This window comes from Lissotriton vulgaris, chromosome 1_2, assembly GCF_964263255.1.
Source record: "Lissotriton vulgaris chromosome 1_2, aLisVul1.2, whole genome shotgun sequence".
Classification (NCBI taxonomy): Eukaryota; Metazoa; Chordata; class Amphibia; order Caudata; family Salamandridae; genus Lissotriton; species Lissotriton vulgaris.
In genome coordinates, this window is record NC_141686.1 from 296,063,371 (window position 1) to 296,079,649 (window position 16,279).

At 43.4% G+C, this 16,279-nt stretch overlaps 1 protein-coding gene across 3 annotated transcripts in view; it reads right to left on the reverse strand.

Moving 5' to 3' along the window:
- Positions 1-16,279, reverse strand: part of KDM2A (lysine demethylase 2A) — a 939,997-nt gene that overhangs the window by 682,835 nt on the left and 240,883 nt on the right. For all 3 annotated transcript variants that reach the window (XM_086953271.1, XM_086953272.1, XM_086953273.1), the window contains one exon: positions 6,189-6,267. In XM_086953271.1, the coding sequence (XP_086809397.1) occupies positions 6,189-6,267 (79 nt within the window). The remainder of the gene's footprint in view (positions 1-6,188; positions 6,268-16,279) is intronic.

Here is a 16,279-nt window from a genome sequence, read left to right on the forward strand (position 1 = left end):
GCCCTGAGTAAGTGACCAGGAGCTCAGCTCCAACTGCCGCGTGGCCTTCTTGCAGCCACCAACCTCCACTGGATTGCATTGGGCTTACTCTCTCTGCACCCGGCCGCCCCTGTGCCGCTGAGGGTGTAACTACTGTACCTTTCCGACCCTGGGAGACCCCCTGAGTCTATGCCCAGAACCTTAACTTCACCAGTCGAGTACTCACCTGAAAACCAATAACCCACTTTACTGCCATAGGATAACATTGACTGGTTTGATGCGAAAAATCTTCAGTGTGAAGTTTTGAAACTCTAAAATATTCCTATAAAATCAGCCGAGTAACGAATTTCGAATTACTCAACTGGAATCAGGAGAGGAGCCAGTACTGTACCTTTCAGCCCAGTACTGAACCTCAAAAGTGATTATAACTATACTTACCTATAACCTGAATTTTCTCCCATAGGAAATCATTGACAGTTTTTTTTCTCTGAAATTTCTTCTAAGTGTCTACTTTTGAAAATTACAAATATTCCTTAAAAATCGTACCAACTACTAAAACGTAAGTACTTACTTGTCTTAGGTAGAGACCCCAGTACTGAACCTAGGAGTCCAGTCCTGGATTACAAAAGTAACGAGAACCTATTTTACCTGTGACCTGAATTTCCTTCCATAGGATAACATTGCTAGTTTTTCACTGAAAAGTTTCTAAGTGTCAACTTTTGAAATACCTTTATATTCTTTAAAAATCATTGCAATAACCAAAACGTTTTTACTAAACTGTTTTCAGCTTAGACCCCAGGACTGAATCTAGGATCCAGTCCTGGAATTACCAAAGTAATCTATAAAGTAATCAACTGCATTGAGCTCAATGTTAAATTGTGTTTAGAATTGTGTTGCCTACTGCAACCACTGTACCTATTGTGTTGACAAAGTTATTACCTTTCTGTAAAGTAATTACCTGAGATCACTCATATTGAGAAAAGTATATTTTGATACCTGTTGGTTCTAAAAATAAAACTATATCTTTTGATATAAAAACAATTGGCCTGAAGTTCAGTCCTTGAGTGTGAAACCTTTTGCTGACTGAGTGTGTACAACAAACGCTTTACACCGTCCTCTGGTACTGCCTTATTGCTCGACCAAGCTACCACTTTTGAGAGTAAGGTCAGTCCTGACTTTAACCTCTGTTATACCTCTGGGGTTTGTGGTCTCTATACACGAGCTTCATCCATATGGTGTGGAACTGCCAGTCCCCAACGCATTACTGGCAGGAGGATACAATCGGAACAGCCTGAATTACTGACCGAGCAGTGCCCTGCGCACTGGCGCACCGCCTGCTTTGCTTGTTATCTCACACAGTCAAGACAAAGGTCACTGACAAATTTCCGGACTTGGCCTTCATTCAAGCCAGGCGCGAAATCCCTAGTAGGTGGAAGGCACCCAACGGCCCTAGCATAAATTGATGGAAGCTGGAACTAGAGAAATGGGCGGGCTGTGAAGGCAGAGTCTTGCTCAGGAACGCAAGACGGGGCATGGGTAAAATTGAAAGTGCTAGGGTGTGAGAGGCACTGGTGGAAGAGATGAAACATAAGGATCTGGAGCCACCGTCCCAACATTGCCCTCAAGACAGGGAAGCCCCTTGAGACGCAAACAAGTAGGTGAATTAGAATAACAACTCAGGGAGGAAAACCCTTAGGACACCAGAAAACAAATTGGTACAGATCCGTGGAGGAGTATCCCAAAGATGCAGAACTACATAACAAACAGGACATGTGACAGCTTAGCTAAAATACGTTAATTAGAGCACCTGCAGTGAGTGAAAGGGAGGGGTTGTATGTCTGAATATATGAACCAGCTGAAAAAAGCCAGAATAAAGCATGTAATTAGGAGTAAGTATAATGCAAGAAACATGCAGTATAACGTGATTTAATGGAATGTATTGTACAAGTAGTGTAAAAGAATGGCAATCAAGTGAATTAAAGGAAATAAAATAGGTTTAAAAAAAAGGAGAAAATCAGATAATCTCAGGCAAGGCCCTGGGTCACAAATGTTTCCCCTTCGAATTCTACAACAGACACACCTCCCTACCGGCTCTGCATCTGTTAGTCGTTTTGAGGAGGAAGACCAAACAGGTTGCCTGCTGAGTGATCTCAGCAAAGCAAGTATCTTTATATTGTTAAATATAGGAAACCCCACCATGCAATGATCATTATCCAATATCAATTACCAACACTGAAGGCAAATATTTGACCAAATTACTGAACAGAAGGTTGCTCAATGTGGTGGAGACTTTGGTTCACAAGGACTAATGTGGATTTGTGTCGGGGTACAGCACACTGCAGTGCCTGAGACACAGGCATCTACAACAAGCACAGGAGATCCCAAGCCCCACAGTACTGGCTTTGATGGAAAAGTCATTTGATTCAATGAGTTGGAATTTTCTTCATCAAAGTCCTGGGCCCTCATTTTCTCTAATAGATTAAGCTCAGATATCTTCTTCTTGAGCCCAAGTATGAATTAAGGGCACTTTGTCAATCCATTCGCCATTGAGCAAAGCACTAAACAGAATGCACCATATCACACCTTTGCTCTTCACTCTGGCGATTGAGCACCTAACTGAGTCGATTAGGAACGATGCCCGAGTATGAGGGTCACGATAGGAGGGCATCAAGGGCTCAATTTAAAAAAAGGCAGACAATATGATCCTCTTCCTCCATAAACCTGTGGTGACTAGACGAAGGGTGAAGTCCATTTTAGAATTGTATAGAGACACATCAAGGCTCAGTGGAAATTTACACTTATGCCGGTACAAGGTGGGAGTCCGGCATACAACTAGCAGTCCAAGATGAACGCTCGGATGGAGCACTTGAGTATGTTGTCATACTCATCTCCATAAACCCATTAAGATATTGGGACCTCAATGTAACCCTTCTTACAGAATGAATTCACAGTGACATGTGACATGCATGGTTGGAATATATTTCTACTTCCCATAATTGGTAGAGTGACACTATAAAATGACGGTCGTTCCAAGGATACTCTGCACACTTCAGAATATTCCATATGAGATCCCATTAAGGTTATGGGAGGGACTGCAGACCCAGATTCGCTCTTAATTATGGGCCAGTAGGCAACCCACAGTATCCTTTGGTAAATATGAGCAATTCCTATTCAGCTTTATTACGGGGATGTTGAACTGCTGCCCATCAACCACTGGCTTTTTGGAGGCAGGGCAAACAGGGCACATCGGCTTGAAGGACACCAATGAATCAATCCATACATTTGTAGAGTGCGCTACACACCCGTGAGGGTCTCAAGGCAGGGGGGAGGAGGGGGGGTTACTGCTACTGCTCGAAAAGCCAGGTCTTGAGTAACATCCTGAAGGTTAGTAGGTCTTCGGTCTGCCCTAGGAGGATGGGGAGGGTGTTCCAGGACTAGGTTTACTCAATTGTGACAACATCCCCTGCTGGCTTTCTGACGCTACCATTGTTACAGTCAAATTGGTGGCACAGGTCAATGAAGTGGGAAAAGTGCCATGGCAGCCCTACACGCTAAACTCAATTAAGGCAGGGACCATGGCTCTCGCCAGGTGAGACTCAAAGGCTTGAAATCGAGGGACCCGACTGGTGTCTCAAGGCTTAAGGTTGTGTGGGCTGGAAATCGCGTCACATCCTAGAGACGCAGAAGATAAACATGACTCCTTGGTCTTAAATAAACAGCCAGTAGTCTCAAATGCCCATAGAGCCAGCCAATAGGGAGAAAGGGCGGTAAAGCACCTTTACTCCGCATCTGTGACCCGTATGCTGTCACAACGTGGTCGTTACAACAACCGCATTCCCTAAAGTCCACACAGACTGGAGTTGGAATAGTAAATTTTACTATTCCAACATCCAGCGCCCCCCCTCCGCAAGTCGTAACGACTTGCGGAGCAAAGGTATGCGTTGTCACAACGCAGACGTTGTTACGACCGCATTGTGACAGCATACGGAATAATGACATACGGAGTGAAGTGGCAAATTCAGAAAGGGCATGTCACAAACTTTCAAATTCATAGTCATAAATACCACTGGTCCGTTACAGGGACTCAGAGACCGGTGAAAGCATAATGTGGGTCACCTAGAGGAAGAGGACTGGAGAGAAGTTAAGATGGCCATCCAAACTCTAGTACTAGGAACATGGCGGAAACATGGTGCCGTTTAAATAAATTCATAGGGTCAATTATATGGTTGAGAGTGTGAAGGATGAACAGAAGCTCCAAACCAGATACATTCAGATGTAAGAAAGCTATGGGTACATTCCTGCAAATGGTCTTGCATTACCAAGTGGTAAAATCTTATTGGTCACGCATCACTAGCACCTTAGAACAGATACCAAATTCAAGCCCAAATTCCTACTTCTGGGGATAACGGGTGAATATGGAGACCCCAGATACATTCAGATGTAGGTATGGACTGGACTTCTCCCGGCAAAAAGAAATACATCTCGCCAATGGAGTTCAGATAGAACACCCCATTCTGCCAAACTGCTGGAGGAGATGGACTACAATATATAAACATATGTTATGGTATACAGGGCCAGAGGGTGTCCCAAAAAACACAGTAAAACATGGCATCTTGGTGGAAGCACAATCCCAAGGTGAATTCCTGAACAGGTGGGAAGGGTATCAGATACAATGGACTTAGCGGGTTCCAGAACTTATCAATGCAATCAGAAGATTAGGTTGCTTATGCACAGAAAAGGAATAAAACAATTTTTAAAGTAATTACTGTTTTTTTATTTACAGGGAAGACTCACTGGCCAGCACAATATTAAGCCTAGTATTCAATCTGCAGGAAGATGTGTCTCCCCAAAAAGGATCTTTCAGAAAATTGTGCTGTTCCGACACAGTAGAGTGAAGTTACACTGCGAATAAGATATCTTCTAGAAGAAATAGCTTGGCATTCAGCTGAAGTGCCCAGAAAATTGTCCTCCTACACCTTAAGACAGCAAGTCAAAATACAAACACTGACTACTTGCTTGTCGTATACTTAAACACGTATACTCTGAAACTAAGAGGACACCTCAGGCAAAAGGCAACTGATTTCAATTTGGTCTTTTAGAGGATTTCAAGATTTTGTGGCCAGTTTGTTTTGAAGGAACTTGGTAGATCGTTAATTAATTTGGTTAGGAACTCCACTCAATTCCAATTTTTAGGCTTCACCAGTCAGGAAAATAAAGAAAAACAGGAGGGATGGATTAGATAATTCACTTGTGTTTTTTCCGAGCATAGGGGAGCATTTTGGAAATGCTAGAGTTCCCAAAATTAATGACCAGCAGGGAAATTGGTTGGGGATATCTAGTGCTTAAAGAAACACAGAGGAGAACCTCCTAAAAATACAAGAACATTCTAAGCAAGAGTGCATATCGGAATAAGAAAAAAAATAACTAAACCGTAGCAGCAGGTGTACCTAAAATCGGAGTTAGCAGGCTTAAAACTTTCAAAGATGCTATAACCAAATAATTATCGAAATCAAAATGATTTTGCAACGGTCTACAGTACAAATAGTCGGGAGCAAACTGCTCCGACCACAGAGATCACCAATTGCACACAACGGAGGAGCAGAGTACACATGAGGCACAGAAGAAAGGAGCAAAGGTTGTGCCTGGGGGCACTAATCCTCACTCTGGGCTCTATGCTCTTTCACGTATTAAGTGCTAACTCCAGCAACACGTCTTCACCAGGCATTTTGCACAAAGGAATAAAGGGGCTGGGAGGTAAGAATACTTTTTGCCATGGTAACAGTGGTGCAATAGAAGCTGCACCAGGTACAGACCATGCATGACTTGAGTAAATGTATCATCCTCAAAGCAGGTAGTCTCAAACTGAGCGTCATACAGTGCATTAACATCAACACTATACCACGGACACTGCTATCCATAAATGAGCTTGCTCTACGTTTCAAAAGACATTTAAACTTTTCTACTCCTGTACTGGATTGTCTTGGTTTCCGAGATTCCCGGCACAATGCTTTTACTCTATGGACCCCAATGGTTTACGTCCTTATTTAAAAAAAGAATATTTAAAAAAAGGAAGAATTTGGCTTCTGCCACAAGAAGTGAACCAACCCATGAGTGGCAGGTAAGTAATCAGATTTCAAATAACATTGTTTATGCCATACAGGTCACATTCATCACTTCCCTTCCAACTGCAGTCACTCTCAGACACTTACTTGATGCCGAGCCCATCCGGCTTCTTGAAGATGAGGGGTTCTCTCAGGCCGCCTCGCTGGATGTATTCCATATTAAAATCTGGAAAAGAAACCAAAAGGATCAATTGGATCAGCCGTTAACTCATAACCAGGGACTTCTAGTTCAGAAAGGAAGATGGATAATTATTCACTGTACAGATTCTTCCAAGCTGCAAATGAATAGCAGACCTCATCTAAATGTTCACAAAGCATGGCAGATTATCCTCATTTCAAGTTATATTTATGTCAGAACTACTAAGTGCTCCTAATTGCAAAATGATTGTGCATCACACAGACTGGGTCACTTTCCCAAAGGCAGGGAAGGAATTTAAATGGGCTCAAAGAAAGCATTTATGCATGTGCTGCCCATATAGCAGCAGAAAGTCATATTGTGGCCATCAACCACTTCTGAAGATTGACACAGAACAATGACTGCTTGTACCTTTGGCTCTTCGACCTTGTGATGGGGCGCAGCATGGTAAAAAAATGTTTTCTACAGCACAGACAACCTGCTCCGTTCATGCTTATATTGTTGTACCAAGCAGCCCCATATTCCCTACAAACACTTTGAGAACAAGCTGCTCACTTTCGGTATGGTTCTTTCTTGCAGACTCCCTTTCTAAACACACATTCCTCACTTCCTGGATCCCGCCAGGTGCCAGACTGGATCTGGTAAGCTGTCCAACAACTGCTCCAGCACACCTGTAAAGTGGCGACTTCAACTCCAAAGAGCAGTCATCCTGCCTCAGCTCAGCTCTGTGCACAGGCACCAATATTGCACGTTGATGCCACTTTACAAAACAAGCATTACTTGCTCTAGGTGCTGAGCACAGTGACAGATTAAAATTGTACCAGGGTGTAGAATCTAACATGAAACTTTATTAATATCTAGAAATCCACTCACATGAACAGAGGAGAGAGGGCACTTGAAGATTGTTATTGAAGGTAAGTAACTTCACCTCATCAATAGAAACCAAAACAGTAGCCACCTCCCCAAACCCTTCCAAAGAAAAAAAGATCAAAGGTCAGATGTATGAACTTCACAACAGGAAATTTTGTAGGACCGCACGGGCAAAATGGTTCTCCATGCAGACTGTGAAGCAGGTAATGCCAGGTGGAGGTGTAAACGGACATCCAGCACTGTACCAACCCCAGCCAAGAGTGAAGCTCTGATAGCGTGCACCTGAAGGCCATCAAGAAGGTCTGAATACAGGCCAGCATCAGTACAGTGAGGAGATAAAGGGTTGACCATCTCCACATCATCCATGAACATCTAGGACATTCTGAGGAGGTGTACAGTGCCGGAACCTAAATCAAACAGAATAATGCCTAAAAGAGTTCAGATAGGATAGGATAGGATATGGGTTTATAAATCGCTCGAATGCAGAAGCGTCTTGGCGCTAGTGTATGTGAAAGTGGTGCAGCTAGCGTTACAGAAGCTCTCTGAGGCAAACAGCCAGGTCTTCAGGTCTTTCCTAAAGCACAGCTTTGCTGCACAGTGAGAAAAGGTTCTACCACCCCATCTAACCCTCCTAATCCTGTCAATATGGAGACGACCCAGGTTACTGGATCTTAATGCACGAACCGGGGAATAGGGCTTGCACATTTCCTGGCTGTCATTGGCTCCCCCCCCATAAAATGCTTTGTGGACCAGGCATAGCGCCTTGAATTCCACCCATTGTTGAATGGGAAGCCAGTGAATTGCTCTAATTCCAGCAGAGGTTGGTTGTCCTCTAGGTATATCTAGCGGTATGCTCGCGGCGGCATTCTGCAATGACTGTAGCCTGCTCATCTGGGTTTTGTTAATCCCCAGCAGCAGGCCATTACAATAATCACATTTTGATAGTAGTAAAGCCACCACTACGGTCTTTTGTAATTCCTGGGCGATAAACGGGAATATCTTTCTCAGAGTTTTTATTAAGAAAAAGCAGGATGAAGTCTGACTATTTACATGAGCAGTGAAATTTAACTGACTATCAAAAATAACTCCCAGGTTTCTGACTTTAAGGACAGGGTTAGGGCATTCTCCTGCACTCACTGGCCACAAGGAGTCATTTCACAGGAGTCGCCCCTGGCCAAACTCAATGACCTCAGTCTTATCAGTGTTGATTTTTAGGAAGCTATAGTTCATCCAGGCCATGATCTCAACAAGACACTCATGAAACCTGATGGCTGTATTAATAATAATAATCGAGAATCATCTGCGTATGACACCAGGGCAAAACCATGCTTCCTAACAAGTCTGACCAGGGGCATTACATAGATGTTGAACATTGTTGGTGACAATGCTGAACCCTGTGGGACCCCACAGGGAAGATGGAAACTATCAGACTGCATGCCCTCCCAATGCAAGCACTGCTCCCTCCCCTCCAAAAATGACGATAGGAGGGACAGAGCAGAACCCTCAATCCCTACCTCCTGCAGCCGCTGGATTAAAACCATGTGGTTCACGGTATCAAACACCGCTGACAGATCAAATAAAAGGAGGACTGCCTGGCCCCCTCCATCCACTATTCCTCGGATCTCCTCTGCCGCTACAATCAAGGCAGATTCTGTGGAGTGGTGTGATCGAAAACCATGCCGAGTTGAGTCCAACAGAATGTTGGTATCCAAATAGTCAGTTAGTGCCTTAATCAGCGACTTCTCCAGTATTTTGGCTGCTATAGGCAGACCAGCTATTGGACGGTAGTTCTTGGGCTCAGGGGGATCTAGGGTGGGCTTTTTCAGGATAGGCCTGATTGTAGCATTCTTCCAGCAAGTTGGGTAGCTACCAGACTCCAGCACTTGATTTATTAATGGGGTCAGTTCATCTCCGATTCTATTGGCAGCCAGATGCATGATCACGGCCGGACAAGGGTCTTTGGGTGAACCCAATTTTATGGAAAGGAGGAGTTTGAGGCGTTCTCTTTCGCAATTCCTGGGAAACTCTCTAACCTAGCATCGATTTTATCTGCCTCCGCCTGTGACAGATGTGGCTTATCTGGGCCCGTTCTTGCATTCAGGTCATCCTAAATTATTTGGACCTTATTCTGGAAAAAGTTAGCCAGTTTGGAGAGCAGAGTAACCGTTTTAAAGAGTTCATTAGAGGAATTACCAGCTTCCTTGATCCTGGTAGTGTAGAATAGTCTTTTTGCGGCAATGATTTCCTCTTTATACTTACTGTTTGAGAGCAAGAGTATAGCATATTTTCTTATTGTTACTATAATCTTGTCTCCATAGACGCTCCGCTTTTCTGCAGATTACTTTTAGGCCCTTCAGCTCAGGGCTGTACCTGGGTGATGAAGGCTTTAGTCTCCTAACTGTTGACCATATTTCAGGTACCACATAATTGGCTGCTGTCAGGAGCCATTCATTAAACCTGGATGTGGACTCATTTTTATCTTTAGCCAGTGACAGAGAAACTTGACCCAGAGCTGTATCTAAATCGTCAGCCTAAACTTTATTCCAGCGCCTGGTCTTTATCTTCACTGGTTTTGTTTGCCTTTGGTGAGTTGGCGATGTGACCCTAATTTTAAAATAAATAGCATTATGGTCTGACCATGGGAGGGCTGCCACTTTAGACAGACTAGTCTCTGAATTGTTAGAGAAGATGCATCTAAAGTGTGGCCTGCCTGATGAGTGGGTTCCAGAACTAGCTGTCTGAAGCCGAAAACTGCCAGATTATCTAATAGTCTGCCTGTGTCTGGATTATTATTTAATTCCAGGTGATAGTTAAAGTCACCGAGAATAATGAAAGGGTGAGAATCTATAGAAGATTCCAAATGTGTAATTAATGTCTGCAAAAACGAGGCCTTAGGCCCAGATGGATGATAGATTAGGAGACCCTGAAGATTAAAAAAGTTGTTTAAATGGATGGTAAAGAACAGTGCTTCTGCCGGTAAACCTGCGAGAGCTTATACACGCAGTTTTAGATGTACCCGGCAAATTATCGCTACGCCCCCTCCTCTACCTAGTTGGAGATATGTGCAGAGAGAAATGAGCTACCACAGAATTCTCCCACACCACGTGCTGTGTTTTTTAATCTCATACCAAAACATTTATTTTGATATATCTGAATCTTATTCCAATTAGAGTTGAGCATCAAGGTCTGGTCCAGAGCTGCCTCTGGGCTGGACCAGACCAAGAATGGCCTTAGGCAAAGAAGTTGAGGCACGGTTTGGCACCGGTGAAGATCCACCGGCAGAACTCTGTCAAGGGACTACAGCAGATCCATGGGGACAGTGGGAGCTCCAAGTGAACCTAGAATCACGGGAAAGCTGCAGGATTGCCAACATAAAGCCCTCTGCCTGCTGCGGAGTTGAAGGCCAGGGAAATTCAGGAAGCATCAGCTCCTGCTGAGGAATAAAGTCTGAGTCAGACAGCTGGTATGGAGTCAGACTTTTGATTGCTGGCAGTGCAATCTTTCCTTAGAGCAGAAGCAACTTATAGACTACTCCGGTCTGTACGTGTGCTTCTGCAGAAAGTTGTCCTCTGATTTGGTCTTCAACTTACTCAACACCAGAGACTGGGACCTAACTCAGGAAAAGCTTGTATCTTGGAAACGGAACAGCTTTGTTTCTTGTGCTTGATGGCATACATGCTTACCTTCTATTTCCTGCTGGCCATCCGATATACGATGAGTATTTTTTGCACAACTCTAAATCATGCTTAGATATGAGACAACAGAAACACATGTCATGTGGGCCTGCAAAAGAAATCAGATTCCTGGAGGCACATGACAGATTAAGCATGTAGTCTAGCAAGCGTTCATTGAAAATATCGTTTTGGAAGTTGGTGAAGAACCTACAAAATTTCAGCTGCTGAGATCTGGATCTGTGTCGAAGGGTGGAGAAGAAAATCGTCTGAACGTCTAGTGTATAGGGGTGGCACCTATGTTTTGCTTCCTGTCGCTTAATAGACACGGGATAACGCCTCTGAAGAGTGTGATGGCGGCACTGCCCTATGCAACCATTTGCTTGAAACGTGAAGAATCTGCATTTTGAGTATTCCTCTGGAAACAGGCCAATTGGCAGAGTCATAACATCCAATACATGTGGCTTCCCTTTAACCACACCTGGCGTAAGCCTTTGATTTGAACTATGTGCTTAGAACTCTTCTTGCCGTAGGCTAGACAGTAACTAGAGAGAGTATTTTACATATCTGAAGAACTGGTTTTGCAGGTTGTCATAGTTGATAGAGTCACATACTTTGTATTTCTCTGCCACAATGTGCCAAAATCAAAAATACTTAGAAAAATTGCAGCTGTTGAGTGTTCATAAATGTTTCAGTCTGGGCTATAGTATGAAGCCCTCAGCACAGGAACACTAACTGTCGTAGAGAGTAGAACGAAGAACAGAACAAAAATTCTGATAAATAAGGGGAGTCCAAATAATCCAAGATGAGTTCAAATAGAGTCCACTTTACGTTTCTTCAATATTTTCTTTATTGATATTCAAATTTCATAAAATTGATTCTCCCAACACGTAAATCGCCAACACGTGTTTCGTCCCACACAGAGACTTCATCAAGGCATAAATATGGTAGAGAGATATCTTATTAGTTTGCCAGATTAGAGGAAGCAAACTGCAGTCTATATGAAGTGGAGCACCATTAAAGTTAGGGAGATGAGTATAGATCTGCAGTACAAAGCATCAAGGTTGTTCAAATATATCAAGGACCGCAAGCATTTATGATTATCAGGAGTGCTGTAATATGAATCTCAACTCCCAGCGATCAACCTAAGGATATGAAATTCATTTTTGGCCTCCAATTTCAAATTCCATCACATTTACAGAACATTTAAAAAATTTCAAATATCCGTTAATAGTATTCTGTGTCGCGGACCTCTAGAGGTGCTCAGACCACAGGTTAACAATCACTGGTTTAGTGTTTTGAACTCTTTTCAATGACTTTGTCCCAGTTTAATGACAGCACATGGCTTTAGAGAGGGGAGCCTGGGACTAACCTAGAGTGCATAAGGTACAGACTCCAAGTCAATCATGTGGCCTTGGGTGTGAATCCAATAAACTGCAATCACTCTGCTTTCGAGCTCAAAACAAGGTGAATTTCAAATTATTCATTTAATGTAATTGAACTGAACACTAATGTTGATTATTTTTGTACTCTTTACAGTGGTTTATTAGCAGAAACATACATGATTCTCAGTCTGAGCGTTGATAATTACCTGGATTTCCCTGACCTCTTGAATTGATACAAATCATCTACAAAAGAAAAAAATCTAACAATCTGAGTTTTGGAATGGGCTTTGAAGGAAAGGCACCTAGGCATGTAGGATGATGAACATATTCGCCATGCATAGACAAAACCAAGTAGCGGAAATGGCCAGATCATTCCCAATACACAACACAGATACAAAAGTGACACACATCATTAGCATACAAACTATGACTGAGAAGAAAAGTCAAATGTCATCTGAGCACCAGCTACACTAAACAGTCCATCATCACCTATCCTTGCACATAACAAGAACAAAGCAGAATAAATGGGTGTCTAAACTAACCTCGATAAATGCACCAACAGAAAAAAGGACCACACAAACCCTCAACCTATGAAAAAGTAGCTTCCTTTAACTGTGAAATCTCAAGTTCCACACAGGTGTTCAAACACCATGTCCTCTTCCAAGACCTTACTACCCAAACCACGTGCTAGTCCTTCTCTACAATGACCTCTTACCACAACCAATTCTTCCCTCATGATAGCAGCTTCACTTTACTCAGATCCCTTTAATGTTGTTCTACTGTATGTCTAGAACTCCAACGTCCTCACATCTCATCTCGTAACATCCTCATAGACAGCCAACCTAGGTGTTAATTGAAGCATATGGACTAAATACACTTCTTTATGCATCTTCAACAAAGGGTCACAAAATGTAGAAACGTATTGCATATATTTACCCAACTTTGGCTATCATAGAGTTTACAGTCACCTATTTCTGTTCCTAATGTCACCCTCTCCATATCCCCGAGTATCCTAAAATATTTATTCCGGGTTCCTGCTTTCGTACCTGCACCATTAATGCTATTCATTTTCCCTGTGCAGACATTACCTTTAACCCCTTTGCTGCTGATGACGAGCTCAGCTCGTCATCAGCCACGGGTGGCGTGTGCTGATGACGAGCTGAGCTCGTCATGTAACGCGGTAAATCGAAAAAAGCCGCACAGCGCAAAAATCGCCGCAGCAGCGATGCGGTTAAAACCAACAATGTAACATCAAAGTTGACACAGATCAGAACAGATGGGCACAACAATGTCAGGGAACAGAAGACAAATGAGATCATGGAGTGAGCTGTACAAAACACTCCAAAATTTTGATGGAGCTTCTTGTTCTCTTACCTTTTTGAAGATTTAGTATTTCTCGTAATCAGTGAGGACATCATTGATGACAAATGTTCCTATGACAGCCACGTGGCAACCAATGCAGTTTTATGGGTTACTGCAGAAGTGATCATTTAGAGAACTTGTTGACAATGTCACAGGAAATGTTCTGGTCACGGACGTGAATCACTACTTTGCCATAGACTGCAAGAGCTGTGTCAACAAAGAAGCGCTTCACTGACTGGCTCCATAATAAGAAAGCCACTGTTCAAGGAGTGCAGGATTTGTTCTTATCTTCAAGACGAGGCAATCATTAGCAATTTGGGTAGAAAGCTAGATTTAAAATCTGATTTTGAGTGGCTTTCGGACGTGCAGAACCTACGCAGATCAGATAATTTTGGAGGTCTTCACCCTTTTAAGTTCCACCTGAAGTCTCTTTCAGCTGTTCATCGATGGTGCAGGGAAGGAGCTTTATATACCAGCTCTTCTCATACTGACCTGCTGCTGCATCAACAGAAATGTTTTCCTCTGCCTATGAACAATCAGTTGAATAGGTCTTACACAGGTCCTACTAGGGAGACTTCTGATATGGATTCAGGAAGTGAATGCAGTGTCTTATAAGTCTGGAGAGCTCAAAAGGGGATGTCATTGTTGGGAGTTTCAGTATGGTACAAAGATGAGGGATAATCTGAAACAATATAAAAGTTGCCTTTGCTTACACCCAATTCGCAGCAGGACTGTGCCTGAGCTGTGCACCTGGGATTAGAGAAACAAAGTAAAAAATACACATGAGATGTGCACATGTATTTACGATCTGTGGATAGCCCAAGTGTCAACATCAGATGAATCCATACTAATATAATAAAGAGAGAGCCCAAACCTTTGAGGCGGGTAATCTCAGGAACCACAGCACCAATCACAACACCCAATACAGCGTTGGAAAGGGCAGTTGCAGCAGAAGGACATAGGCTATGCAGACGCCCACCATATACATTTAAAAGGTAAAAGAACCGTGCCCGCAAAGTAGTCCCTTGTGGGCGTGTCTGCGTTGTGCTGTGGGCTTGTGCTGGGGGGGCGTGAGAAATGCTGGGGGCGTGTGGTACGTTCCGCCCTTCATGCCATGCCTCAGATCGTGTGCTAATCCCACCCTGCTCCATTTAAATACCTCTGCACCCCATAATCATAACCCACCCTTACTCCTTAAAATACCCCAACACCCTTAAACACTAACCCATCTTAACCCTATAAATATACCCTGTACCCCAAAACCCAAAGCTATCCCTAAACCCTAAAAATACCCTTGTACCCCAAAACCTAGCCCTGAACCCTAAAAATACCACTGTACCATTAAACCCAAACCTAACCCTAAAATGCCCCTGTACCCAAAAACCCAAACCTAGCCCTGAACCTTTAAAATACCGATATACCCAAACCTAGCCCTGAACCCTTAAAATAACCCTATACCCAAAACCCAAACCTAGCCCTGAACCCTAAAAATAACCCTGTACCCCCAAACCTAACCCTGAAACCTAAAAATAACCCTGTAACCCAAAACCCAATTCTAGCCCTGAACCGTAAAAATACCCCTGTACCCCAAAACCCAAACTAGCCCTGAACCCTAAAATACCCCTGTACCCCAAAACCCAAACCTAGCCGTGAACCCTTAAAATACCCTTGTACCCAAAAACCCAAACCTACCCCTGAACCCTAAAAATACCCCCATACCCCAAAAGAAAACGAGTTACTTACCTGTAACTTTAGTTCCCCAGTATTGGTAACTTTCATAGATTCCCATGCTTTGTATCATTCCCCGTCGTCGGAATGGGAGTCTCGGTAACAAAAATACCATAGCTGTAGGTACAAAAGACAATGGAAAAAGGCCTAGGCCTCATTACCTTTTGTAGCATATCACCCTCTTTGTGCAAAAGAGACCAAACTTTTGGCCTCAGCCAATCAGAAGTGCCTCACCACTTAGAACCTTCCTGAAGGAACCTCAGAGCCTCAGATTTTCGTAGCCGTTGTGTACTGAGACACCATCTGTGCTGTAGGCTGAGCTTTCCCCGGGGAGGTGGGTGGGCGCATGGGAATCTATGAAAGTTACCAATACTGGGGAACTAAAGTTACACGTAAGTAACTTGTTTTCTTACCCCAGTATTGGAACTTTCATAGATTCCCATGCTTTGTAACAGAGTAGTAAGCAGTAGCAAGATAATCACATTTTGCATTGTAAATAATAGCAGTAGAAAACATGACATTAGATACAAAATGTGAAAAAATGGAAGGTGGGAAGACAGGAAAGCTCACCATCAGTGGAAGAGGTTCCTCAGGACAGCCTGTCCAACTGCTGCATCCTCCTGCTGCAGAGATTCCAAGCAGTAGTGCTTGGTAAAAGTATGGACGCTGCTCCAGGTTGCAGCCCTGCAGATGTCCTTAATCTGCACCCCTGCGAAGAGTGCTGTGGAGGAAGCCACAGATCTTGTGGAATGCGCTCGTATCTTTCCAGTCAGAGGCTTACCAGCAGCCCTGTGACAATGTAATATAGCGCTTGTGATCCACCTTGAAACACCTTGCTTGGACAATGGAAGGCCCTTACTCGGTCCCCCGAAGGCCAAAAACAGTTGGGTAGATTTTCGAAAATCCTTATACGCTGCAAGTAAAACTTCAAGCATCGCTGTACATCTAATGAATGCAAGGCTTTTTCCGCCGGTGTGGAAGGCTGAGGAAAAAACGTTTTCAGAATGACCGGTTCATTCAAATGGA